The sequence below is a fragment of the Micrasema longulum genome, unplaced genomic scaffold (assembly GCF_059751315.1).
Source record: "Micrasema longulum isolate JH-2025_06_02 unplaced genomic scaffold, ASM5975131v1 h1tg000842l, whole genome shotgun sequence".
Lineage (NCBI taxonomy): Eukaryota > Metazoa > Arthropoda > Insecta > Trichoptera > Brachycentridae > Micrasema > Micrasema longulum.
In genome coordinates this window covers 205934-232106 of record NW_028278034.1, presented here as the reverse complement: position 1 = coordinate 232106, position 26173 = coordinate 205934, and the positions used below count along the sequence as shown (strand labels likewise).

Below are 26173 nucleotides of genomic sequence, written 5' to 3'. Positions count from 1 at the left end.
TTTCACAAAAGTTATCAGACGGAAGAGTTGACGAAATGTGGATGTTTAAACATGGGCGGAACGGCAATTGTTACATTAAGAGTAAAAACCCTGTTAACGGCTGGACATACGTATTCCTTATATATGTTGCAATCGATTTATATCTGACAATTCCCTGGGGAGTGGAATCCAGCGTGTCTACTAACATTTGGACATGCTTAAAACGGCGGTAATTTAGACAGCAATTCTAACAGGCACGTAAAAATATTTTACAACTAATCAAAAACCGTGTTAGAATATCGCTATCTGAATTGATTTAAAAAAATAAGAATTAATTAAATGTTGCGTTTTCGATAAAATGTACTAGTTAAAATAAAACAGCTCATATTTAAATTTAAGTCTAGGCATTTACAGGGATTATGACCTGTCATTGGCGGGTTTAAGCGGCCGCTTTACACACAATTTTGACCATGTTTTAACATCCTCTTTTGTGAAGTAAAGGAGCTGGGTCATAAGCCCTGCGAATGCCCAGACTTACAACCCTGATGCAATACATTTAAACATGAATGACTCCCTAGGGAGGAAATCCAGCCAGTCTGTAAGTGATGAAGGAAGTCTAAGGAGACAGTAATAAAATACGTTAGATAGGTTGCAAAGCGACGGTTTATTTATTCATCGTGCGAGGATACGCTCAATACTCCTCGGCGCCCTCGCCTTCACCCTCTCCGGAGTCCATGCCGACCTCTTCGTAGTCCTTCTCCAGAGCGGCCAGGTCCTCGCGAGCCTCGCTGAACTCTCCCTCCTCCATACCCTCTCCGACGTACCAGTGCACGAAGGCGCGCTTGGCGTACATCAGGTCGAACTTGTGGTCGAGGCGCGCCCAGGCCTCGGCGATGGCCGTGGTGTTGGACAGCATGCAGACGGCGCGCTGCACCTTGGCCAGGTCGCCGCCGGGGACGACGGTGGGCGGCTGGTAGTTGATGCCGACCTTGAAGCCGGTGGGGCACCAGTCCACGAACTGGATGGTGCGCTTGGTCTTGATGGTGGCGATGGCGGCGTTCACGTCCTTGGGCACGACGTCCCCGCGGTACAGCATGCAGCACGCCATGTACTTGCCGTGGCGCGGGTCGCACTTGACCATCTGGTTCGCCGGCTCGAAGCACGCGTTGGTGATCTCCGCCACGGACAGCTGCTCGTGGTACGCCTTCTCGGCGCTGATGACGGGCGCGTACGTCACCAGGGGGAAGTGGATGCGCGGGTAGGGCACCAGGTTGGTCTGGAACTCGGTCAGGTCGACGTTGAGCGCGCCGTCGAAGCGCAGCGACGCCGTGATCGAGGACACGATCTGGCCGATGAGCCGGTTGAGGTTCGTGTATGTCGGGCGCTCGATGTCCAGGTTGCGGCGGCAGATGTCATAGATGGCCTCGTTGTCGACCATGAAGGCGCAGTCGGAGTGCTCGAGGGTCGTGTGCGTGGTGAGGATGGAGTTGTAGGGCTCGACGACGGCCGTGGAGACCTGCGGCGCGGGGTAGATGGCGAACTCCAGCTTCGACTTCTTGCCGTAGTCCACGGAGAGGCGCTCCATCAGCAGGGACGTGAACCCGGACCCGGTGCCGCCGCCGAACGAGTGGAAGATCAGGAACCCTTGGAGCCCGGTGCACTGGTCGGCCAGTTTGCGTACTCTGTCCAGCACGAGGTCTACGATCTCTTTGCCGATTGTGTAGTGACCGCGCGCGTAGTTATTGGCGGCGTCTTCCTTCCCGGTGATGAGCTGCTCCGGATGAAAGAGCTGGCGGTACGTCCCGGTCCTGACCTCGTCCACCACGGTGGGCTCGAGGTCCACGAAGACCGCGCGGGGCACGTGCTTGCCGGCGCCGGTCTCGCTGAAGAACGTGTTGAAGGAGTCGTCGCCGCCGCCGATGCTCTTGTCGGAGGGCATCTGGCCGTCGGGCTGGATGCCATGCTCCAGGCAGTACAGCTCCCAGCAGGCGTTGCCGATCTGGACGCCGGCCTGACCCACGTGGATAGAGATGCACTCACGCTGTGAACAAATATAAAAATATGGTCATAATCAATACAGAATTAGACACTTTTACAAACCACTTAACAAATTTGGGTAAACTTAAAATATCGTTTATAAAACTGACTCATTTATATCATTCCCTTTCCGCACATAATGGTGCATAGGGCACTGTATTGGTACACGAATCGCAGCGTATCTTAATCATTTTTGTTACATGAAGGTAAGATGATCAGTCTTACGCTTCAGGTACCATGAAATATTCTGGTGTGAAAACACCTTTTATAATAAATATTTCATAGTCGCTGGACTGGTACCTGAAGCGTAAGACTGATCATCTTACCTTCATGTAACAAAAATGAGCAACCGACATATGTTGGGAATCGAACCCGAGACCTCTCGCATGGCAGGCAAACGCGCTGACCATTACACCGCGAGGACGACATAATAGCCAGCGAATATAAATTGAAAAATATTTTCATCGTCACAGATGAAATAATTAAGCCAGAATAACATCACCTACATTAATAAACGTATCGGCTCTTAGATTTTGCGGAAGCATAGAAAAAATTGGTTCAAACATAGGCAAAATAATGAACGCTAGTGTGTAAAATGGCCATCTAAACCACCCTGAAAACGTCAGTCCCTTCTATAAAACGTTCTTCGTCAATATTGATAACACCCAAGGGGGTTAAATCAGTTCGTGTCTACAAAAATTTTGACAAACTCAACATTAATTATCGGTTAATAAATTAGTGTGTGAAGTGATCACCGTAAACACCTTGACTCTCAAATTCCCTCTTCAAAAATGTTTATCTATGATGCAATAAATTTAATCTTTAAAAAAATTCAGCCTGTCTACGCGGCCATTTGGACACTCAAAACCACTAAATAAAAATATAAAAAAAAAATTACACTTTTTTTTGAACCACAACAGGCCAGGAGGCCTAATTTACAGTGGTGAATTACATCACAGAGCACCCAGGCTTGAGAAAATTCACATTTTAATTTTTGTGTTCTCACCGGGAATCGAACCCGGAACCTTCCGCGTGTGAGTCAAGCGTCTTGACCACTACACCACGGAGGCCGCCGTTAACTTAAATGTCGCGCAGTGCCACATGGCTGCCGTGGAACTTTTAAAACACTATTTTAGTGAAAAACTTGTTACAATATGTATGATATGTGTGCCCTACTTTTTTTAATTTTTAATTTAAATCTTAAAGTAGGGCACAGATATCATACATATTGTTATGTGTGTTCTAATAATAACATTGAAAATATATTTAATTTATAAATTGTTTATCACATATGTCTTGGCCATTATTTTAAATTTTGATATGTTTTTTTTCTTCATAAATATGTTTTTCCATTTCGTAATACTTTTTAATTTCCTTAAATAAAATGGAATTTTGTGACTTTGCCTTTTTCCTAAATTTTCCTTTCCTCTCTGCCTACCCCTCTGGGGAAATGGCGTGATGGTTAGTTAGTTAGTTAGTTAGTTAGAAGTCTAATTTTGTTATTTTCTCTAGTATTGTGATCGTGTTCACGCTGGTTCCGATCAATTTTTTTCCAAAATTCTGTTTTTTTTTATTAGAGTTTATAATTTTATGAACAAATATCATTGTATTGTAAAATATTATTTGTTTATATGTTAATAATTTCATTTCATTTACCATCGACTTTACCCTCGTGTATCTGTTTTTTTTTCCAAAATGATTCTAAAGGCTTTATTTTGTAATACAGTTAGTTTATCTATGTTTTCTTTGTTTGATAAAAATAAAATGCTACTACAGTAGTTACGTGTGGTTCAATAATTGCTTTGTAAATAGTTTTGCAGGAGTCCTTATCAATAAATCTTCTGATCCTTCCCAAAATTGATATTTTTTTTGCAATCTTATTTATTACCATCTTACTTTAAGATTTAAATTAAATTAAAAATTATTAAATTTTATTACTGATGTTAATAATTACACGAAACGATGAGGAAGGTCAGTGGTTTTTTAAATTTTATTATTTGTTAAAAGACTATTAAACTAAGTAAAAAAATGTTTTTTCAATTTTTATATATCGTATTATCAGCGCTACGATTTTTTAAAGTTTTGTATTTCTGAAATAACTCCGCGTGTGACGTCAGAGGTTCATTTCCGCTTATTCTCATTCAGTTCTTCCCATTGGTCCAGAAGCGACAAGCGGACCGGAAATCTTCCATGGCTCTCAGATCATAGGTTGATGCACATGAACCAGTGACGTCATTCAAAGTAGTGCGTTTTTATTAAATTATTTTCTATCATTTTTTCCGTACATTTTCAAGAAACTTTGCAGTACAATTTAATGCTCTAATTTTTACTCCGCGCAAGAAATCATTTTTTATATCCAATTTCCCGTATGGCTGAGGTTCCTCATTGTATCACTTGCGGTTGTAAAATTATTACATGGAAAGGTGAGTCATTAGGCCGGTACGAAATGCAACTTTGTTGAGGGGATTTATTACGTCAAATAGTCAGAATGTCTCGACGAATATTCTAGCAATGGTTATTTCCGAGGGTTGATATGATATCAGAGAAAGCGTGGGTATAAAATGGGCGGAAACTGGACAGTAACGCAAAATAGGCGAGGCCGCGGCCTCCCACTGAGAAAGCCGGCCATCTGTCGAGATAACTCGCAGAAAACGCGAAATAATCACTTCAAATCTTGTATAATATATATTTGACGAGTATTTAAAGCGAAATGTTAGCAGAAACGCCGAAATAAACGCGTAAAATGCAAGTAAAACCGAATTGAAAATTCATATCCCAAGATGGCGTCACTACGAAAATGATTCACACACAGAACTAAGAGAAAATCACACATATCAGATCGTAAAAACGTGAAATGATTTACAATAACACAGTTTGGTTGAAGTACTTACCATTATGGTAGGGTTTTTGCTAATCAAATTTAAACGCGAAAACGTGGAAAACGAGAACTGTTCGACGTACCAACGAGGAGGCCGATCAAACTTTCAATGACGCCATGCCGGATCGCGCAGAGAATATATACAAAATGTGACGTCATCGAATTTGCAACGAATGCGCAGCGCTGATTGGGCATGGCGGGTGCCGCATACGTATTTCAGCCAATCAGAAAGCGCCGTGCAGCCGCATTAGGATTTTTTATTTTGCTGCCCACTGAACGGCGCCTACAACGAACGGTTAAATATGTAGGATGAGAAATGAAAATCGTACCTAGACGTCTTATAAATTCATGCTAATTTTTCTCATTGACTCGATTCGTTTTACTCGTAAACCTTAATGGTGACATCATGCTGCATAAAGTGGCCTTGTTTTCATACGCCACAGTCTCGCCATATTTGTACATTTTCATATGATAATTAAACAAAATCGAAATAATAAACCAAATTTGCGGCATGTTTTTTTAAAAATATCATTTTGTGCCCTGAATTTCATTCAGAAAATTAGTTTTTAATTAAAATTAGTTTTCCGCTTTAGAGCGGAACGCGTGAAATAATTAACATGCTTTTAAAACCAAATTTTAATAATGATATTTCATAGAAGACAGTTAGGATTGGCCTTAAATTTATTGTTATAGCTGCATCTAAAGGTCTATTATGGCAATTTGTAACGGTTTTTATAATTTTATTTATAAAATTGAGTGCTTTTTTACTAGGTACCTTTTTTTTATATATTAAGGCAATCTATCCTAAGAAGGATGATTTACTAGGTACCTACGCGAAGATAAAAACATCGAATATGCATATTTTATATTTTTTAATTTTATTCCTATTACTATCATTTATCATTTATATAGCTCCATTTTCGTGCGAACCACCTCAAAGCGCTGTTTGCTACCAAGTATTCCAACACGTCTTGCAGCTACAGAGCGCGTGGACTGTTAAGATTCTACATAATTCCTCGTTTCCAATTGTGGTAGAATTTAATATCAGATGTGAGCTAGATTATAACACACCTTGCAGCTACAGAGCGCATGGACAGTCGGAATCTTGGAGTATATCCTCTAAGTCACGCTCGTGTTGGTTTGTTTTTTGTTTTCCTCGTAGATAAATACAGTTCATTGGCGAAAGATCGGGTTTTACCATAAAAAATAATACAATATATTGCATTTGCAAAATAGTAAGGAGTATACAAAACAGTGAAAATTAAATTACGATTACTATGGCGACTACTTTTCTTGACATTTGGCTCGCTAACCGCTGGCTAAATGCAATGAATGGCGTGATAAATAATAAATAAACATACATAAATAGCAATTTTGGAATATTTTCCATATTTACACCAATGAAATTCAAATATGTGATTGCGCAGCAGGATTATACGTTGCGAAATGTAAATATTTTGACATTTGATATTATTGATATCATTAGGTGTTCACGGGATGTTGTGATCGCGAATACGATAAACTTCCATAGTGAGAAATTGTTATCACGTCGCTTATTAGCACGTCGATAGTTATTTGTGATAGAGCTACAGAAATATACACACCAATGCTCATCATAATCTCAGGATTATCGACCGTACCGCGCAGCAATGGATAAAAATGTGTAGTCAAGTACACATTCCTTCTAGTCTCTAAACTGTTGTAGCCGAGCATACCCTGGAGAAACTCGCACTCTCTCATATAGGGATACTTATCTCCTTTTGGATTTTCTCTATCATAAGAGAGTACTTCAGTTAATGTGCCCCCCAAATCATCGAGCCACTCTCGAGTCTACTTCGCGCTGAGGAGTCCTGACACTGATCAGCCTCTCTATAATAATGGACAGAGGATTGAGAAAGTTGACAGCTTTAAATACTTCGGAGTTCACCGCACAGAGAGTTCGTAACCCGCCTAGGAATCGCTGGAGCAACGTGATGCTTGCTTTCTTGAACTCTCGGAATACTCGGTCAAAATGAAATGCTACTTTTATTCAAAGCTCGAAACACCAAACTTGTGACTTTTGAGATCAAGTGCTTGCGGAGAATATTGGGCATAAGGTGGCTCACATTGAAGTCCGGGAATGGACGAAACAGCCTCCTATGACGCGCGTCTTGAGAATACGGGGAGAATATGTGTTGCGCATGGTTTAGGAGAACCTAAATCCAGATTCTTCCCCCCTGCAATGTCTTGGACATAGAATTAAGAATAGTCCAGAAACCGCATACGCAAATCTAACAGAAAGCGACTCAACTACTTATAAATGAGTAGCTTTACGTTTTGACCCATTAGTTTCTTTGTAGACGTCTATTAACTTTGTAGTTACGCCGTATTGTGTCGTTTTATCGAAATACTGTTGTGATCTTAAAGAAACAGGATGGGGGCCCATTTTATTTTATTTTATTTTGTTAGGTAATTCGACAAAGATACATACTAGAAAACATACAATTTGAAAGCATTCGTCGATACAATTTTACATGCATATAGTATATCTTCAATTATATAATTACAAAAATAGATTTATATGTTAAGGATGTAAGTAATACATGTTTAAAAGGAAAAAAATATTTTTTTTTACAGGATACAATGCAATAAAAAATAAGCTGTACGTGTGAACTCATTTAATAAGATTTATTCCTAAGAGATTATTCGCAAAAGCTGAGAGAGTATCATGAATAATGATAATTTTATTGTTATGGCAGTATATATTATATCCCGACACACGCGGGCCATAGGTGTGTGGTATGTAGCATTATTTGAAAACAAAGGCAGTTCAAATATTTCCCGATGTCTGAGTGTTCTCAATCGCGCATTTATTTGTATTTTATTTAGGTTAGTATCTACTTTATAGTTTGATATTTTTTACAGAAATTTTATATCGAAAACAACGCGCCGTTTTATCAGAGAATTAAGTTGTAAGTAATTAATGTGTAAGTAGCAAATGCATGTGTAAGTTACAAATGCATTACTTAAAAGTTGAATTATTTTTCCATCTGTCAGATTGTCAAAGAAAACAAAATGGACATTTTGTAAGTGTTGCCAGGGTAGTCAATTTTTTTACGCCACTTTGCTTATCATATATTTTTTAACATAACATAAAAATATCCGCTTTATGTAAAATAAAATTTCTTACATTTTTTACGTTTAATGTTCATTAATTCAATTACTCTTATTTAATGAACTTTCCTTATCTTCTCTGTTATGTCAATCAATTTTTCTGCGTGTACAATACAATTTTAGAGAATTAAAAAATATAAATATATCATTATCTTACATTTGTATTATGATTATATTTTTCGCGATCTGGCAACATTACGCGGTGACTTTACGAATGCGCGCGGCGAAAAGGAGGGATTTTTGGACACAGTCCGATGTATTCAAATATGATTCTACGCTCTTTCTGGACTCTTCTTAATTCTATGGGCCTGGCAGGCCGTCGATGACGATCTTTCGGCTCTATTCGGCGGAACTACGGGACGCGGGATTGACGAGGCGTCTGATGGTGTCCACACGCTCCGCTCAGGAGCGCATGTGAGAAACACGAAGAAGAAGTTATAAAAGGAAAATGATTTAATTTGATTCCTGTCAGATTGGAAAAGATAATTTTATTATGAAAGTTTAAAAGTTATGTTTCTGACATTTGAATGCGACTGCACGCAAATGGTACTGCAGAGTACCATTTATTGATTTTAAGGTCTACCCAGTTTTGCGTGTGTTTAAATTACTGTCCGGCCGGATAACGAATACAGTCCTGCGTGTAAAATGGAACCAGAACCCTGTAGCTCAATCACAAATAACTATCGACGTGCTTAAAAACGTGCTAAGCATTTAAGCGATCACAAAGAACAATAATGAACACGCTTAAGTTATCGCAGTCATAAGTCAACGCGTGTGTAATCTCTAAGTCAACGCTCGTGTCGGTTTGTTTTTTGATTTCCTCGTAAATAAATACAGTTCACCAGTGAAAACTCGGCGTTTACTATAAAAAATAATAAAATATATTGCATTTGCAAAATAGTAAGGAGTATCTAATACAAAAAAGTGAAAATTTAATTACAATTAGGTACTATGGCGACTACTTTTCTTGACATTTGGCTCGCCAACCGCCGACTAAATGCAATCAATAGCGTGATTAATAATAAAAAAATAAATAAAAATATCAGTTTTTAAATATTTTCCATATTAACACCGGTGAAATTCAAATATGTGATTGTGCAGCAGGATTATACGTCGCAAAACGTAAATATTTTGACATTTATTATTAGGCGTTCACGGATGTTGTATTGTGATCGCGAATACGACTAACAACCTACAGGAGTGCCTCAAGGGTCAGTACTCGGACCACTCCTCTATCTCCTTTACACTAAAGATATAGAGAACTAATGTTTGATATTCTTTGAAAATTCAAAGAATGTGGATTGTGGTCGCACTGCTATGCAGATGATACGCAGATTTATTTTTATTGCAAACCAGGCGAGAGAAGTGTGCTTGTCAATTTAATTGATGGATGCATCAAGAAAATAGGAAACTGGATGGCTGAAAACAGACTAACATTAAACCCATCAAAAACTGAACAACTATGGGTCGCTTCAGCCAGACGACAGAATTTGATCCAGGATACGGCCCTACCCAATGTAGGGAGTACCGCTTTACCCATCGTTAAACTACTGGGAGTTTTACTCAATTCTGACCTTTCTCTTGACGCTCAAATTAGTAGAACGATAAGTTCATGCTTCTACCAGCTGAGACAAACTAAATGCATACGCATAAATTTGCCGGTTGATGCCGCCCGTCAATTGATAAATGCGTTTGTAGCTTTTGTAGTGTCTAGAGTCGATTATTGTAATGGTATCTACGCAGGTCTACCAATGAACAAAATGACTCGCCTACAATCGTATTGAATGCCGCAGCGAGACTTATTTTCGGAATCTCTAAGTTCAGTCATATCACTCCACTACTTCGGGAACTACACTGGCTACATTTTCCACAGAGGGTCGAATACAAACTCTGTGGGCTTATGTATAAGTCACTGCACAACTCGGCTCCGGAATATCTAAGGGAACTATGCATTCCAAATGAACTAGCTGACAGGCGTCTCACGCTTAGATCAGCTACGTCTACGGCGAGAGGAAAAGTTATTATACCTCTACGCAAACAGCGCACTAAATTCAGTGAACGCGCATTTGCGGTCGCAGGCCCTACGGCGTGGAATGCTCTCCCAGCAGAGGTGCGAGGCTGTGAAAGTGAAGTGATGTTTCGGAAAAAACTTAAAACCCACTTGTTCTCTAAATCATTTGAATAAATCCGTAGCATGTGACAACAAAATAAATTGTTTTAATTAAATTACAAATTTAAAAGCTTCAATTAAATTTATTTAACAATAGAATCACTATGCAAAGCGCCCTTGAGATATTATATTCCGAAAATGGCGCTATATTTTTTTTATTTGAAAATTTCCCTTACGAATTATTACATTCATTTTACATAAAATAATATTTACATTTTTCATTTATACTCTGTTGTTCAAAATAATATTTTTAACATCTTTTGAAAAGTTTGTCTGAGTCTTTTGTTTAGTTTTGTCTGGTAGTTTATTGTATAATTTCAGTCCCTGGTTCATTAGTCTTGATTGTCCTTGTCTTGTTTTAGATAGTTGTATATGGTATTTGTCTGATATGCTCGTATTATGTCCATGTTGACTACAATTTTTTACAAGTTTTAGTTCTTCGTCTACAATTACATTAGTGGCTAATTTATGGATAAATTTTAATGATTCTAGTTGAAAGAGTTCAATTATTTTTAATTGCTTAGTTTGTTTAAAAAGTTCTCTAGTTGCAGTTAAATAGGGAAGGTCATATACTAACTTTAATATTTTATTTTGTTGTCTTTGTAGTATAAGTTATCCATAATAATAATAGTAATAACAACCATGGTGAGAAGTTGTCATCACGTCGCTTATTAGCACGTCGATAGTTTTTTTGTGATTGAGCTACTGAACTAGCTACTCGATATTAAAAATTGACCAAATTGAAGGTCTGGAATGGGAGCCCGCCCCAGTTTCAATGGCCGACGTTCCACGTGACGCTCGCGGCTCGCCTAGCGGCCCTTCTACGGTCCGCTGAGTGCTTTATATGGATATGTTCCATATTTGGTACTGCGGCGCGATTATCTCACACCGCACACCATTATCCCGACTATGAGACACCATTTTCTTAAATGTATAATTACTAACATATTACAAAAGAGATGAAGAGCATTTTAGAGAAGGTAATATGGAAGTCTAGGCATCTACAGGGCTTTTAAACTGTAACTGGCTGTTTTTTTTTTTTTTTAAATAATATAATTATAGATTTTTACAATGATGAAATTCAGTGATTTTTTTCAAATTTTTTATTTGTTAATAGACTGTTAAACTAAGTCAATTTTTTTATTTATTTATTTTTTACATATCGTATTATCGGCGCTACGGTTTTTTAAAGTTTTGTATTTCTGAAATAACTCCGCGTGTAACGTCAGAGGTTCATTTCCGCTTATTCTCATTCAGTTCTTCCCATTGGTCCAGAAGCGACAAGCAGACCGGAAATCTTCCATAGCTCTCAGATCATAGGTTGATTCACATGAACCAGTGACGTCATTTAAAGTAGTGCGTTTTTATCAAAATATTTTTTATTTATTTTTCTGTACATTTTCAAGAAACTTTGGCTTACAATTTAATGCTCTAATTTTTACCCCGCGTAAGAAAACATTTTTTGTATCCAATTTCCCGTAGGGCTGAAGTTCCTCATTTAAAAAAAAAATCTTTAGAATATTTTTAATGCGTGATATTTTTATTTTTTATTAACATAAACAGAAAATCTGCCTTTTACAAGTATTTATAATATTACCATATTTGGCTTAATATTTTTTTTTTTTAAAACATGAATTTCCAAGACAACAGATTTATAAAAAAAAAAAAAAACAAAAATTTAAAAAGATTTATATTTAAAAAAATTACCTAAAAGATATATATTATATTCAGTAGAAAGTTTAAATAATAAAACATTCTACAGTAAAACAACAAGAAAATCATAAGTACTGTTTTACATATCTGACAACGTGAACAAAAAAAAAATATATATATATATATTATGAAATGCATGAATAAATAAATATAATTACCATTCACCATCTTTGAAAAAGTTCAAAAGGTTTGTTCTATGGGAACAATACCCTACACTAAATATATCAGATACGTGGGAATGACCTCTACGACTGAACTGTACAAAAAACACACCAGTTTGACATAAACTACTTGACTAAAATTGAGACCAAAATAACACTGGGAAACATACAAGACGACGACATAATATTAGTCAAAAATGCTGACGTACACAAATATAACACCAGACAACAACAACACTATCATATTGAAAAAGCAAAGACAAACACAGGACAGTCAAAAATACTACATAATGGACTTAAACACTACAACGACCTACCTTACTACTTGAAAACTTTTACCGGAGACAAATTTAAAATCAATCTGAAAAAGCACATGATGACTGAACTAACTAGACTAGACGAGACATAAAATGACTAGACAATATAAAATTTCTAATGTAACCCTAACGGGTTTTTTAAAATTGTAAATAAATAAAAAAAAAATAAAAAAACTATTGCCGAGTTCACAAAGTCTGTTTAATACGGCGTTACAAGTATACACTGTCCGTGAATTGTTGCTACAAAACGGTGGCACCTGTCTAGTCATTCTTCCAGGCACCCTGAAGTTGATGAGAGATAAATATTGATATATCTGCACATTGTACTCGGGATTCCAAATATGTGATGCATATTCCAAGTTGCTTCGCACCAATATAAAGGATTTAAATGGCCACTTTACATACTGTGTAACATTCGCCATTCTGCACATATTTGAGCATCTATATTCCTTCAATTCTTTCATCTGTTGATGTTTGTGAAGTTAAAGAGCTGAGACCTTTATTTATGCGGGTGAGATTCATCTCATTAAATTATATCACCTACATACTAGACAACGCCTGAAATTTATATTTTTTCAATTTCTGGTCCACGAAGTGCATCTAGATTCCTTCAATTCTTTCATCTGTTGATGTTTGTAAAGTTAAAGAGCTGAAACCTTTATTTATGCTGGTGAGATTTATCTAATTGGATTACTTCACCTACATACTAGGCAACGCCTAAAAATGTATTTTTAATTTCTATATTCCTTCATGGACCAGGTGGATTTATCAACAATATTTTGAGTGTGTCCAAATTTTTGTAGACAAGTACTGGATTCAACTCCCTGGGGAGCTGTTTACACATTTATGTTACCGGGAAAGTTACACAGTGTGTAAAGCGGCCTCTTAAACCAGCCATTGACAGGTCATAAGAACTTTGATCCTCGACATTTTTGGGCCTTATGAGCTAAGTGAGGGGGTAGACACCAGTCTTTTGTCTACCAACTTTAATTCTACCTAAGTGACCATTTTACACACCGTGTAACATTTTCTTGCCCCCTCTTTCACTTTCACTACACTCGATTGTGGAATAATCTACCCACTGATGTTAGAGACGCCCCTTCTTTATTTACATTTAAGTCAAGATTAAGATGTCACTATCTAAATATTTAAATTGTTCCTTTATCCTTCTTCTTTCCTTCCCATCCCCTCTCTTCTCTTCATAGTATAGTGTTAATTTTTATATATTATTATTTTGTTAATCTTTGTTTTTAATTTTTGTATAAAATTGTAAGATTCAATATGTCCACGTATTTATTATCTTAGGAAATATGACCACATTTCTAATTATTGTAGGCAACTGAAATGGCTCAAAATTAGACAGCGGAGAGACTATCACTCCCTCTCACTTCTGTTCAATGTACTTCATAGTCCTAACGCTCCTATATACCTGCGTGAAAAATTTCAACGCTTATCAGTTCATGGTTTACCTCTTCGTTCTAATTCTCAAGGCGCTCTCTTAATACCCATCCACAATTCCTCTTTCTTCTCTAACTAACACAGTGTCCATGCGGCTCGACTGTGGAATCATCTCCCATCCACCATCAAAGATGTTACTACATTATACAACAACAACAACAAACCATCACGCCGTTTCCCCGTAGGGGTAGGCAGAGAGGATAGAACGCCATAACACTCTATCTTGGCATACAGACCTCGCTTCCTCTACATTCATACATCTTCTTATGCACGCACGCCGATTATTCCTACTTTTGACATGTCCATCTTCAAGTATTTGATGGACTTGATCGTGCCATGTCTTTCTCGGTCTTCCTCGTTTTCTGCATCCATCAACATTTGCATCGTAGATCCTTTTAGTCGTTCTTTCGCTGTCCATTCGCTCTACATGTTTTTCTTACTACATTATCTCTGTTTAAATCACGTCTGAAGAAACATCTCCTTTCTCTTCCTTAATCTCTACTCCTTTCCTTTTTCCTCTTTTTTCCCTTTTCCCATTGAGTAATAGTTTTGATTTAAGGTAATTTATAAACAAATACGTTTATTTCTATTTTTATATATTTTTAACTTTTTAATCTTTTTTTTCTATTGAATATGTTCTGTAACTTGAATTATAAAAATAAAACTTTAATTTTATTGGTTGGTTGGAAGAAATTGCCATTTGGCAATAAGCCCGCCAATGTACAAATAACATTATGTACAAAAAGTTAAATACAAATAAATTTATAATTTTCTCAAACTGAACGGTTTGGGTAGGTAGGAAGAAATTGCCTTAAGGCAATATGCCCGCCCTTATATGTATATTATTGTATATGTATATAAAGTGTCAAATAAATAAATAAATTGCAGGAGCCATCTCAGTTTATCCTGCAATGGTAGCCGAAACGTCGGAACAAATCCAACACACGGTATCACCCAAAATAGAAGAAAGCTGCGTGATATTTATGATTTAAACTAACTCAAAAACACTGTTTAATATGTAAGCAATTTCTGAAATTAGCCCTTTATTGAGAAAATGTAAAAAAAAAACTATGAGCTCTCAAAAGATTAGTGAACTGTGTCATAATTTTTGGCGCTAAACAACTGTCAAATTGACATGAGGGTTGCTATTCGCAATACTTAAAAAATGACAAAAAAATACTTTTATTCCATTAACTCACACATGCAGCAGTCATTTTTTACTATAGTCCTTAAAATGTAAGATGATTAGAATGACAGCTGTCAGAAAAAGTGACGACATAACTTTGTAGTAACGTCAAAGGAGTTATTTATATTGACGCACGAAAAATCATTTGTATCTGGCGTGTTAATTTATTTTTTTAATGCAATGCTTGAAACATAACGGATGGATGTCAAAAATAAAATATAAAAAATAAGGAATAATTTTAAAAGAAAATATTTTTAGATGACAACCATGAAGTTTCGCATAAATAAATTGTCTATGTTTTTATGAATGTATGTATGTGTATGCGCATGAGTGTATGTACGTGTATGTGTATGTACATGTGTATATATGTGTGTATTTATATATATGTGTGTACATATGTGTATGTCTGTATGTATATGAATCAAAATGTGTATACGAATAAGTTTATATTTTGTTTGCTGTGCTCTATATTAATTTGTTAACTATTATAATATATTAAAATGTAATTGCCTGGCTTGGGACGGGGTATGTACCCTTGTTAGCTGGGCAACATGGAATTGTATTTTGATAAAGAGTGTGAATAAATAAATAAATCAACATAAATATATAAAATCAGCTTTAAAACACAAAGAAAACTAAAATAATCCTAATTATTAACGACGTTTTTACAAGGTTACATCATTTTGCAAAAACGTTGGAGATTGGACAAATTGATCAATGTAAATTGATCGAATAACAAAATAATTCATTTGATGTTGTTCATGAAAAAAGTATGAATGTCTCATTTTTTGGTGAATAATTGTGTTAAACACACTATAATAGGCTTGTTTTTTCGTTTTTTATATCTATTTTCGGAAACAGAGTTTCATGATTGCATGAAATAACTGATAAAATCGATTTGATCAGTGATCAGTAATTTCCCATCACTAATGAAATTAGTTTTGTTATTCTAATCAAGCTATATTTTAAGGACTATAGAAACATGATTTCAAAATTATTTTTTCGCTCGTCAATGTCAAAATACGTATTTGAGATATGCATTATACAACTTCTACTACAATCACGCCATTTCCCCGTAGGGGTAGGCAGAGAGAATAAACCGCCACAGACGTCTATCCTGGCATACATTCCTAGCTCTTTCCACATTCAAACATCTTGTCATACATGCCCTTCGGTTCTGTCCGCTTTTGATATGACCAGACTTAAGATTTTGGTTTATCTGATCATGCCACGTCTTCCTCGGTCGTCCTCGTCTCACGTTGCCGTTCATTTTTGCCATATATACTTGTTTTACCATTCTTTCGTCGTCCATTCGTTCTACGTGACCAAACCATCTCAGAGACCCTTTCTTAATCTTATTAATAATACTCGACTCAGATTTACACTCTCGCCTGATTTCATCATTCGTAAGCCTATCATACATTGATTTCCCACACATTGGTCTAAGAGATCGCATTGCGACAGCGTTTAGCTTTAATCCTTCTTCGGCCAGTTCCATGTTTCACTTCCATACATACGCGTTGAGACTAAAATTCCGTTGTGCACTGCCAGTTTAGCTTCGATTGACATATTTTCATTGGCAATGAGGAACTTCAGCCCTACGGGAAATTGGATACAAAAAATGTTTTCTTACGCGGGGTAAAAATTAGAGCATCAAATTGTACGGCAAAGTTTCTTGAAAATGTACAGAAAAAATAATAAAAAATATTTTGATAAAAACGCACTACTTTAAATGACGTCACTGGTTCATGTGAATCAACCTATGATCTGAGAGCTATGGAAGATTTCCGGTCTGCTTGTCGCTTCTGGACCAATGGGAAGAACTGAATGAGAAAATGAACCTCTGACGTTACACGCGGAGTTATTTCAGAAATACAAAACTTTGAAAAATCGTAGCGCCGATAATACGATATATAAAAATTAAAAAAAAAAAAATTTGACTTAGTTTAACAGTCTATTAACAAATATTTTTTTTTTTTAAAAACCACTGAACTTCCTCATTACTGTGCTAAGTGCTGCTTTCATTTTGTTGCCCGCATTCTCACTCTTCTTTCAACGTCTTTTTCTGCTCTTCCATCTCTTAGAAACATGCTTCCCAGATACACAAATTCTTTTACTTGTTCGAGACATTCGTTGTTCACATTTATTGTACAATATTTTTAAATCGTTTAAATGAATATGAAATATTTCTAATAATATGTAGAGGCGAATACTAATTATAAATGTTTCAGTGTCTCAGTAAAACAGTTGCTTTTTTTTTTTAATATTCCATACATAAAGTATTTATTTATTTAAATCTTAAAGTAGGGCACACAGATCATACATATTGTTATGTGTGTTCTAATAATAACATTGCAAATATATTTAATTTATAAATTGTTTATCACATATGTCTTGACCATTATTTTAAATTTTGATATGTTTTTTTCTTCATAAATATTTTTTTCCATTTCGTAATACTTTTTAATTGCTTTAAATAAAATTGAATTTTGTGACTTTGCCTTTTTCCTAAATGAAAGTCTAATTTTGTTCTTTTCTCTAGTATTGTGATCGTGTTCACGCTGGTTCCGATCAATTTTTTTCCAAAATTCTGTTTTTTTATTAGAGTTTATAATTTTATGAACAAATATCATTGTATTGTAAAATATTCTTTGTTTATATGTTAATAATTTCATTTCATTTACCATCGACTTTACCCTCGTATATCTGATTATGACCTTAGAATATATACAGATGTATATTCTCTAAGATTATGACAAAGTAACCGAGATGCCCAATCGACGATTGTCGCATTGTTCTGTATCAAAAAACGCTATTTTAAATTGGACATTTATTTATAATTAAAATTTAGAACCGAAGCTTTCAATGTTCAACATCTCGCAGGTCATTTCGAAGAGCTTTCTCTGGTCGGCCTCGTTCCTCGACGCGGCGCTCGACCAGGACGTCCGCATGTTGCTGACGAAGTCCGCCCCGTCCGTCTCCAGGGTCCGCTCGAGCGCGCAGTACAGCGCGCTGGCCGCGCCCTGCTCCTCCGTCTTGAAGGCGCGGCCCACCAGCGCCCAGGACGTCCAGTCCCGCGCCATGGAGGAGGCCACCACGCCCGGGTGCAGCGCCGAGGAGCGGACGGGCACGCGCTTGGAGGCCAGCAGGCGGTTCAGGTGACGGGAGAACATCAGCTGGAACGGTCGGATTTGAAGAGTAAAGGTTATTTTTTGAAGGCGATATTTTTGGGAAAATACTCTTAAGAGCGCTCTGTAATAAATAAATATCTCAGCACGTCTTGCAGCTACAGAGCGCATGGACAGTAAGAAATCTAACCCCATTTACATTTTTTTTATTTGACAATGAAAATTAGAGTTTTAGTGACATAAAAAAACAAATTTACAAAAATTGTAGTTAGATTACAACAAGTCTTGCAGCTACTGAGCGCACGGATGGTTGGAATTCTAGAACCTATTTACAAAATTTAGGTATTTATTTATTAGCGGACATTGTCCATTGATACAATTTAAAGGGTTTTAATATTACAACAAAATAATAGTTTAAACAGTTAAAAAAAAAAAGAAGAATCGACAAACATAAGGGACATCAAGACAAGATCTGGACTATTGGCAAATGTATGTGTAAGTAGCAAATGCATTACTTAAAAATTAAATTATTTTTCCACCTGTCAAATTACCAAAGAAAACTAAATGGACATTTGGTAGTGTTGCCAGGGTAGTCAAATTTTTTACGCTACTTTGCTCATCTAATGAGAGAACTAATGAAAATTGAACCTCGGATTAAACAATGCCGTGGTGGACATTTGACCGACATTATCTTTAAAACATCAAATAATATTCAATTTGATATAAACATATCCGTTTTATGTAAAATAAAATTTGTTTTATATTAAGTTCAAAGTTCATTAATTCAATTACTCTTATTAAATGACCCTTTACTTATCTACTCTGTTGTGTCAATCGATGTTTCCGCGTGCACAATAAAATTTTAGGGAAATTAACAGATTGCTTTTTTTACCTAACATTTGTGTTATGATTATTTTTTCCCATCGTGCAACACCACACGGCGACTTTACGAATACGCGCGGCGAAGTCGGAGCAGATTTTCGGACACAGTCCAATATGATTCAACGCTCCTTCTGGACTATTCTTAACCCTATGGTATTTCATACCTGCGCAAGCTTCGATTGGGAGTAGGCAGCAAGGCGAACGTAATTTTTCTTCATGTGAATATCTTCGAAGTTGATTCCTGTAGAGCCGTGCGCACTGGAGGACACGTTAACGATCCGCGAGTATTCGCCGACATCGCGCGCCCCCTTCTCCAGACAGTCCACCAGCAGATGGCAGAGCAAAAAATGCCCCAGATAGTTGGTGGCCAGCTTCAGCTCGAACCCGTCGACGGACTCCTCGAACTCGCCGAAGATCACTCCAGCGTTGTTGACCAAAACGTTGATCTTATCGTGCTTCGCTTTGACTCGCGCTGCAAAATCTTTCACGGACTGCATTGACGACGTGTCCAGATGCATGACCTCCGCTTCACCGGCCATTGCATCTTTTTTAAAGTCAGCAACGACGTGATTATATTTTTCAACGTCTCTAACAGCAATTACCACGTGCATACCTCTTTTAACCAAATCTTTCGCGATGTAAAATCCGATTCCTTTGCCTCCGCCTGTTACAATAGCGACCTGTCCATTTTTATCCGAGCTGTTTATATCTTTTTGATTGTTCCTGTAATACAGATCTTCGGCTATGGATTTGACGGCCAAAAGATGATACACCAAGTTGACTTTTGCCATCCAGAGAGTGTCGGTTATCTGCTTTGTATTTCCCGTGGCGTAAGCGATGAACGTCACTATGGCGATTTGGATGCTCAGTACAAGAACTGCCAGGAACATGGTTGTATTAGGAAGATAATTGCACGGAAAACACGGCGATCTTCAGGCGCTGTTTTCCAAATGATCTGAAACAAAACAACACAATTTTCCTTAACGGTTCGTTCTCCAATTTATGCATTATTCAACGTACACAGTCCAATATGTTTGAATGTCACTTATGAGAAAAGGACGCTTAAAAAAACAGTTGAGAAAGTTCAGTGGTTTCAAATATTTTTTCATTTGTAAAATTAAAATTGGATATGAAACATGTCTCCTACACGCGGTAGGGTATTTAATTGTACGGCCGAGTTACTCCAAAATATATTATTAAATATGTAAAACAACGAATGTCTCGAGCAAGTAGAAGAATTTGTGTATCTGGGAAGCATGTTTTCAAGAGATGGAAGAGTAGAAAAAGATGTTGAAAGAAGAGTGAATGCGGGCAACAAAATGAACGGAGCACTAAGCACAGAATTTTCTAATAAAAATATGTCAATCGAAGCTAAACTGGCAGTGCACAACGGAGTTTTAGTCCCGACACTTATGTATGGAAGTGAAACATGGAACTGGCAGAGGAAGGATGAAAGCCGAGTGAACGCGGTTGAAATGCGATCTCTTAGACGAATGTGTGGGAAATCAATGTATGACAGGGTTACGAATGATGAAATCAGGCGAGAGTGTAAATCTGAGACAAGTATAATTGAGAAGATTAAGAAAGGGTCTCTGAGATGGTTCGGTCAAGTAGAACGAATGGACGACGAGAGAATGGTAAAACAAGTATATATGGCAAAAATGAACGGCAACGTTAGACGAGGACGACCGAGGAAGACGTGGCATGATCAGATAAACCAAAATCTTAAGTCTGGTCATGTCAAAAGCAGACAGAACCGAAGGGCATGTATGACAAGATGTATGAATGTGGAAGAGGCTAGGATTGTATGCCAGGATAGACGTGTGTGGCGGTCCATTCTCTCTGCCTACCCCTACGGAGAAATGATGGTAGTAGTAGTATATTCTTCTGGGCCTCGATTATGATGGGAAGATAAAGACGTCATACCTTGACGGTATAGTTGAAGATTAATTCCCTCTAGCGATTAAGATACACTACCGACCCCCCGCCTTCAAATTTTGGGTAGGTACATCGATATGAATCAAAGGGAAGCGTACGTCACGGTACACATATCTACGCTCTAAAATGATAAAGCTTCAGTATAACGTCATAGTTGAAGATAAAAGTCTCCCGACCGACTACAATGGTGTAGTATCGATACCCCCCACCATCAAGTTTTGATGTAAGTACATCATTTTATACCGACGGGTCTAGAACCCCTCGATACGTTTATCTATGCATTAAAAGTGTCAAAAATTTTGTTCCACCGATAAATTTTTCCTTTAATTATGATTTATTAAAATTTTTAATTGTTTTGAGGTTGGCACTTTTTTTCTTAAAAGCCTATTAAAAATATGAGAGAGAAATAAGTAAGTTTTGAAGTCGAATTAAATTCCGACATAACTGTCACTTTAATAAAACGAACGCCTAGATGTGAAAGTAATGTCGCTAGGTTCTCTCCTATTAACAAATAAGAGTATCTAGGCGTCAGACACAGATTATATGCGTCAGAAAGTTACCACTCTAAAAAAGTAATTTAGTTATTTTATTTTTTCCATCTGTTTTACTATCTTTCCGAGTGTATGTATCGAGACGTTATAGGAGCCGGCTTTGTAGTCGATCGGTACAGATCGGTAGATATATACAGACGATCGCTAAGCGTACCGTCCAGGCGATTTCCAAAAGTCATGCAAAATTCATCTTCAAGCGAGCATTTTTTGCTTGAATTGGGATTTATTGGAGTTAAGTAAGCACTTTTTATTAAAGACGCCTCTTTAAAATATAAACAAGAACTATTTGAAATGTTAATGACGTAAGGAACGCGGAGTAATTGTTTGCGGTCATTCCATTGGCTTGTTTCGATCATATGATGTGGATATGGCAAGCAGGTAGAACATACCGAGGTAGATACAGATAGTACAGAAGTTAATTTATTTATTTATTTACATAATGTTATTTGTACATTGGCGGGCTTATTGCCAAGTGGCAATTTCTTCCAACCAACCAATAAAATAAAAGTTTTATTTTTATAATTCAAGTTACAGAACATATTCAATAGAAAAACAATATTAAAAAGCTAAAGATATATAAAAATATAAATAAACGTATTTGTTTATAAATTACCTTAAATCAAAACTATTACTCAATGGGAAAAAGAAAAAAGAGGAAAGAGGAAAAAGGAAAGGAGGACAGCTTAAGGAAGAGAAAGGAGATGTTTCTTCAGAGGTGATTTAAACAGAGATACTGTAGTAACATCTCTGATGGTGGTTGGGAGATGATTCCACAGTCTAGCCGCATGGACACTATATGAGTCAGAGAAGAAAGAGGAATTGTGGGTGGGTATTAAGAGAGTTCCTTGAAAATCAGAACGAAGAGGTAAACCATGAACTGATAAGCGTTAAAATTTTTCACGCAGGTATATAGGAGCTTAGGACTATGAAGTACATTGAACAGAAGTGAGAGGGAGTGATAGTCTCTCCGCTGTCTAATTTTGAGCCATTTCAGTTGCCTACGATAATCAGAAATGTGGTCATATTTCCTAAGACCAAAAATGTACCTTATGCATGTATTCTGAAGTCGTTCAAGTTTATCGAGTCGCTCACAGCTTAAATCAGTCGTGGAAACATCAGCGTAATCTAGAATGGGCAGTAGTAATGCTTGTACAAGGCTGGATTTAGTATTAATGGGTAAGAATTTTAGCAACCTTCTAAGTGAGTGTAGACTGAACAATATTTTGAGCTTGCCAGCAGAGATTTTTGTCCATCTGTACTAGATTGTTTACGGATTTCCTGTATTGAATATTGGTACCATTGACATTAAGAGGATTAAGTGAAGATACGTCCAGCTTACTAAGCAATCTTTGACTACCCGCAAACATAACTTGTGTTTTAGATGGGTTTATTAGTAAACCATCCTCATTTGTCCATGTTGACACGCAATTTAGTGTATTACACATCGATTATATTGCTTCGCTAGTTCAGTATACTGTCTCGATATACACAGGTGAAGATAGCGTTCATAATCGAGGCACTGGACTATTCTTAATTCTATGCTATAATTTTCGCCACCTTGTATATAGATACTTGTAGCTGTTGATTTTCCGAATAAAAAAATAAATATGTTCTTCAGAGATATCTCACTGTTCCTTGGGCAAGCGATATTTGAAATAAACTCATACATAAAAATAATATTATGTCGTATGGTAAAAATAAGAACTTTGTTCTAAAAAGAATGTTCGAACATTGCGTATAAATAATTTTGGTATAAATTCAAAGTACAGACACATTGATTTCGTTCATTTTCCTTAATCGCACGTAAAGATTCGATTCGATTTTCGAGTGAAAAATACTCATTCGATTTCACACACAGAACTGTATTCAGATATTTTTATTTATTTTTTAACTTAAGATTAAATTATTTTTTTGGGAAATTTTTATGTTTTATTTTTTCTACTAACATATTACAACAGAGATGAAGAACATTTTAGAGAAGGTAATATAGAAGGCTAGGTATCCACAGGGCTTATTTATGACCTGTCATTGCCTGGTTTAAAATTATTTTTTTTGTTTTTTTACAATATACATAAGAGGTAAAACAGAGTATTAAAAAATAAAGGATAATTACATAGCAATGAAATACATATTAACAGTAAAAATAGTAAACAAAAATCCCACAAAGGCATGGCTTGTTCGTGGGAATACAAAAAATGCTTATGAATTTTGCTACAATAAATAGACAGTTATAATATTTTTGTGTAACATTTTCTGTAAAAGATTAGAAGGTATTTTCTTTCTTTTTATAGTAATTAAAAAAGGACAGAAAAAAATTAATAAACTCAAAAAAATCCTTTTTATTTTAAAGGGCATCAAAATATATAAAAGAAAAAAATAGTTCATGTATTTAGTTAATCCAATAAAGTGCGTGTTTTTTAAAAGAAGAACAATTTTGAAAGTTTGGGATCAATTAAATATTATCAGTACAAAGGAATAAAATAAAATTGGGGCAATAAAATATGCATGTCTCTGTGCGAGCCTCTAGAAGGCTTGGTGAAGTGCTCTCCCGAAACGGTAGTATTGGATGCCGATTCAATTGATAATATTATGTTGGCCTGTACGGCAAATCAGGGAATTATGTCCTCCGTCGACGGGAGGAGTGCTCTCCTGAAACTGTAGTAGTGAATGCCGATTCAATTAATTATATTATGTAGGCCAGTACGGCAAAACAGGCAATTTTGTCCTGCAGTCGAGGGGAGAAGTGCTCTCCCGGAACTGTAGTAGTGAAAAACGATTAAATTGATGATGTTTTTTTGGCCAGTACGGCAAAACAGACAATAAAGTCCTCCTGTCGACGGGAAGAGTGCTCTCCCGAAACTGGAGTAGTGAATGCGGATTGAATTAAAACTATTATATTGGCCAGTACGGCAAAACAGGCAATAATGTATTCCCGTCAACGGGAAAAATGCTCTCCCGAAACTGTAGTAGTGAATGCTGATTCAATTAATATTGTTAAGTCGGCCAGTAAGGAAAAACAGGCAATCATGTCCTACAGTCGACGGGAGGAGTGCTCTCCCGAAACTATAGTAGAAAAAAACGATTCAATTAATGATGTTATGTTGGCCAGTACGGCAAAACAGGCAATTATGGCCTCCAGACAGCGGGAGGATTGCTCTTCCGAAACTGTAGTAGTGAATAACCTTTCAAATAATGATGATATGTTGGCCAGTACGGCAAAAAAGGCAATTACGTCCACCCTTTAATGGAAGGAATGCTCTCTCGAAACATAATTAATGGTATATTTTAGGCCAGTACGGCAAAAAAGGCAATTACGTCCACCCTTTAATGGAAGGAATGCTCTCTCGAAACAGAATTAATGGTATATTTTAGGCCAGTACGGCAAAAAAGGCAATTACGTCCTCCCTTTAATGGAAGGAATGCTCTCTCGAAACAGAATTAATGGTATATTTTAGGCCAGTACGGCAAAAAAGGCAATTACGTCCACCCTTTAATGGAAGGAATGCTCTCTCGAAACAGAATTAATGGTATATTTTAGGCCGGTACGGCAAAAAAGGCAATTACGTCCACCTTTTAATGGAAGGAATGCTCTCTCGAAACAGAATTAATGGTATATTTTAGGCCAGTACGGCAAAAAAGGCAATTACGTCCTCCCTTTAATGGAAGGAATGCTCTCTCGAAACAGAATTAATGGTATATTTTAGGCCAGTACGGCAAAAAAGGCAATTACGTCCTCCCTTTAATGGAAGGAATGCTCTCTCGAAACAGAATTAATGGTATATTTTAGGCCAGTACGGCAAAAAAGAGAATTGCGTCCTCCCTTTAATGGAAGGAATGCTCTCTCGAAAAAGAATTAATGGTATATTTCAGGCCGGTACGGCAAAAAAGGCAATTACGTCCTCCCTTTAATGGAAGGAATGCTCTCTCCAAACAGAATTAATGGTATATTTTAGGCCAGTGCGGCAAAAAAGGCAATTATGTCCTCCCTTTAATGGAAGGAATGCTCTCTCGAAACAGAATTAATGGTATATTTTAGGCCAGTACGGCAAAAAAGGCAATTACGTCCTCCCTTTAATGGAAGGAATGCTCTCTCGAAACAGAATTAATGGTATATTTTAGGCCAGTACTGCAATAAAGGCAATTACGTCCTCCCTTTAATGGAAGGAATGCTCTCTCCAAACAGAATTAATGGTATATTTTAGGCCAGTGCGGCAAAAAAGGCAATTATGTCCTCCCTTTAATGAAAGGAATGCTCTCTCGAAACAGAATTAATGGTATATTTTAGGCCAGTACGGCAAAAAAGGCAATTACGTCCTCCCTTTAATGGAAGGAATGCTCTCTCGAAACAGAATTAATGGTATATTTTAGGCCGGTACGGCAAAAAAGGCAATTACGTCCTCCCTTTAATGGAAGGAATACTCTCTCGAAACAGAATTAATGGTATATTTTAGGCCAGTACGGCAAAAAAGGCAATTACGTCCTCCCTTTAATGGAAGGAATGCTCTCTCGAAACAGAATTAATGGTATATTTTAGGCCAGTACGGCAAAAAAGGCAATTACGTCCTCCCTTTAATGGAAGGAATGCTCTCTCGAAACAGAATTAATGGTATATTTTAGGCCAG

The 26173-nt window shown here is 36.9% G+C and overlaps 2 protein-coding genes across 2 annotated transcripts; both read right to left on the bottom strand.

Moving 5' to 3' along the window:
- Nucleotides 1–626: 626 nt before the first annotated feature.
- On the bottom strand, nucleotides 627–5008 carry LOC148278686 (tubulin alpha-1 chain-like). Its single transcript, XM_088231027.1, has 2 exons — nucleotides 4908–5008; nucleotides 627–2020 (listed from the first exon to the last, which is right to left on the bottom strand). The coding sequence occupies exons 1-2, from the start codon at nucleotides 4908–4910 to the stop codon at nucleotides 671–673; spliced, it is 1353 nt and encodes a 450-aa protein (XP_088087153.1). The 5' UTR covers nucleotides 4911–5008; the 3' UTR covers nucleotides 627–670.
- Nucleotides 5009–17867: 12859 nt separating this feature from the next.
- On the bottom strand, nucleotides 17868–20035 carry LOC148278685 (retinol dehydrogenase 12-like). Its single transcript, XM_088231026.1, has 2 exons — nucleotides 19227–20035; nucleotides 17868–18228 (listed from the first exon to the last, which is right to left on the bottom strand). Exons 1-2 carry the CDS (start codon nucleotides 19950–19952, stop codon nucleotides 17893–17895), a joined length of 1062 nt encoding a protein of 353 aa, XP_088087152.1. The 5' UTR covers nucleotides 19953–20035; the 3' UTR covers nucleotides 17868–17892.
- Nucleotides 20036–26173: the final 6138 nt, after the last annotated feature.

Excerpts from the sequence above, each read along its gene's own strand:
- LOC148278685 (XM_088231026.1), bottom strand. The coding sequence starts at position 19,952 with ATGTTCCTGGCAGTTCTTGTACTGAGCATCCAAATCGCCATAGTGACG. Across the intron at positions 18,229-19,226 it reads CCCAATCGAAGCTTGCGCAG|CTGATGTTCTCCCGTCACCT; the intron begins GTATGAAATACC and ends CGACCGTTCCAG.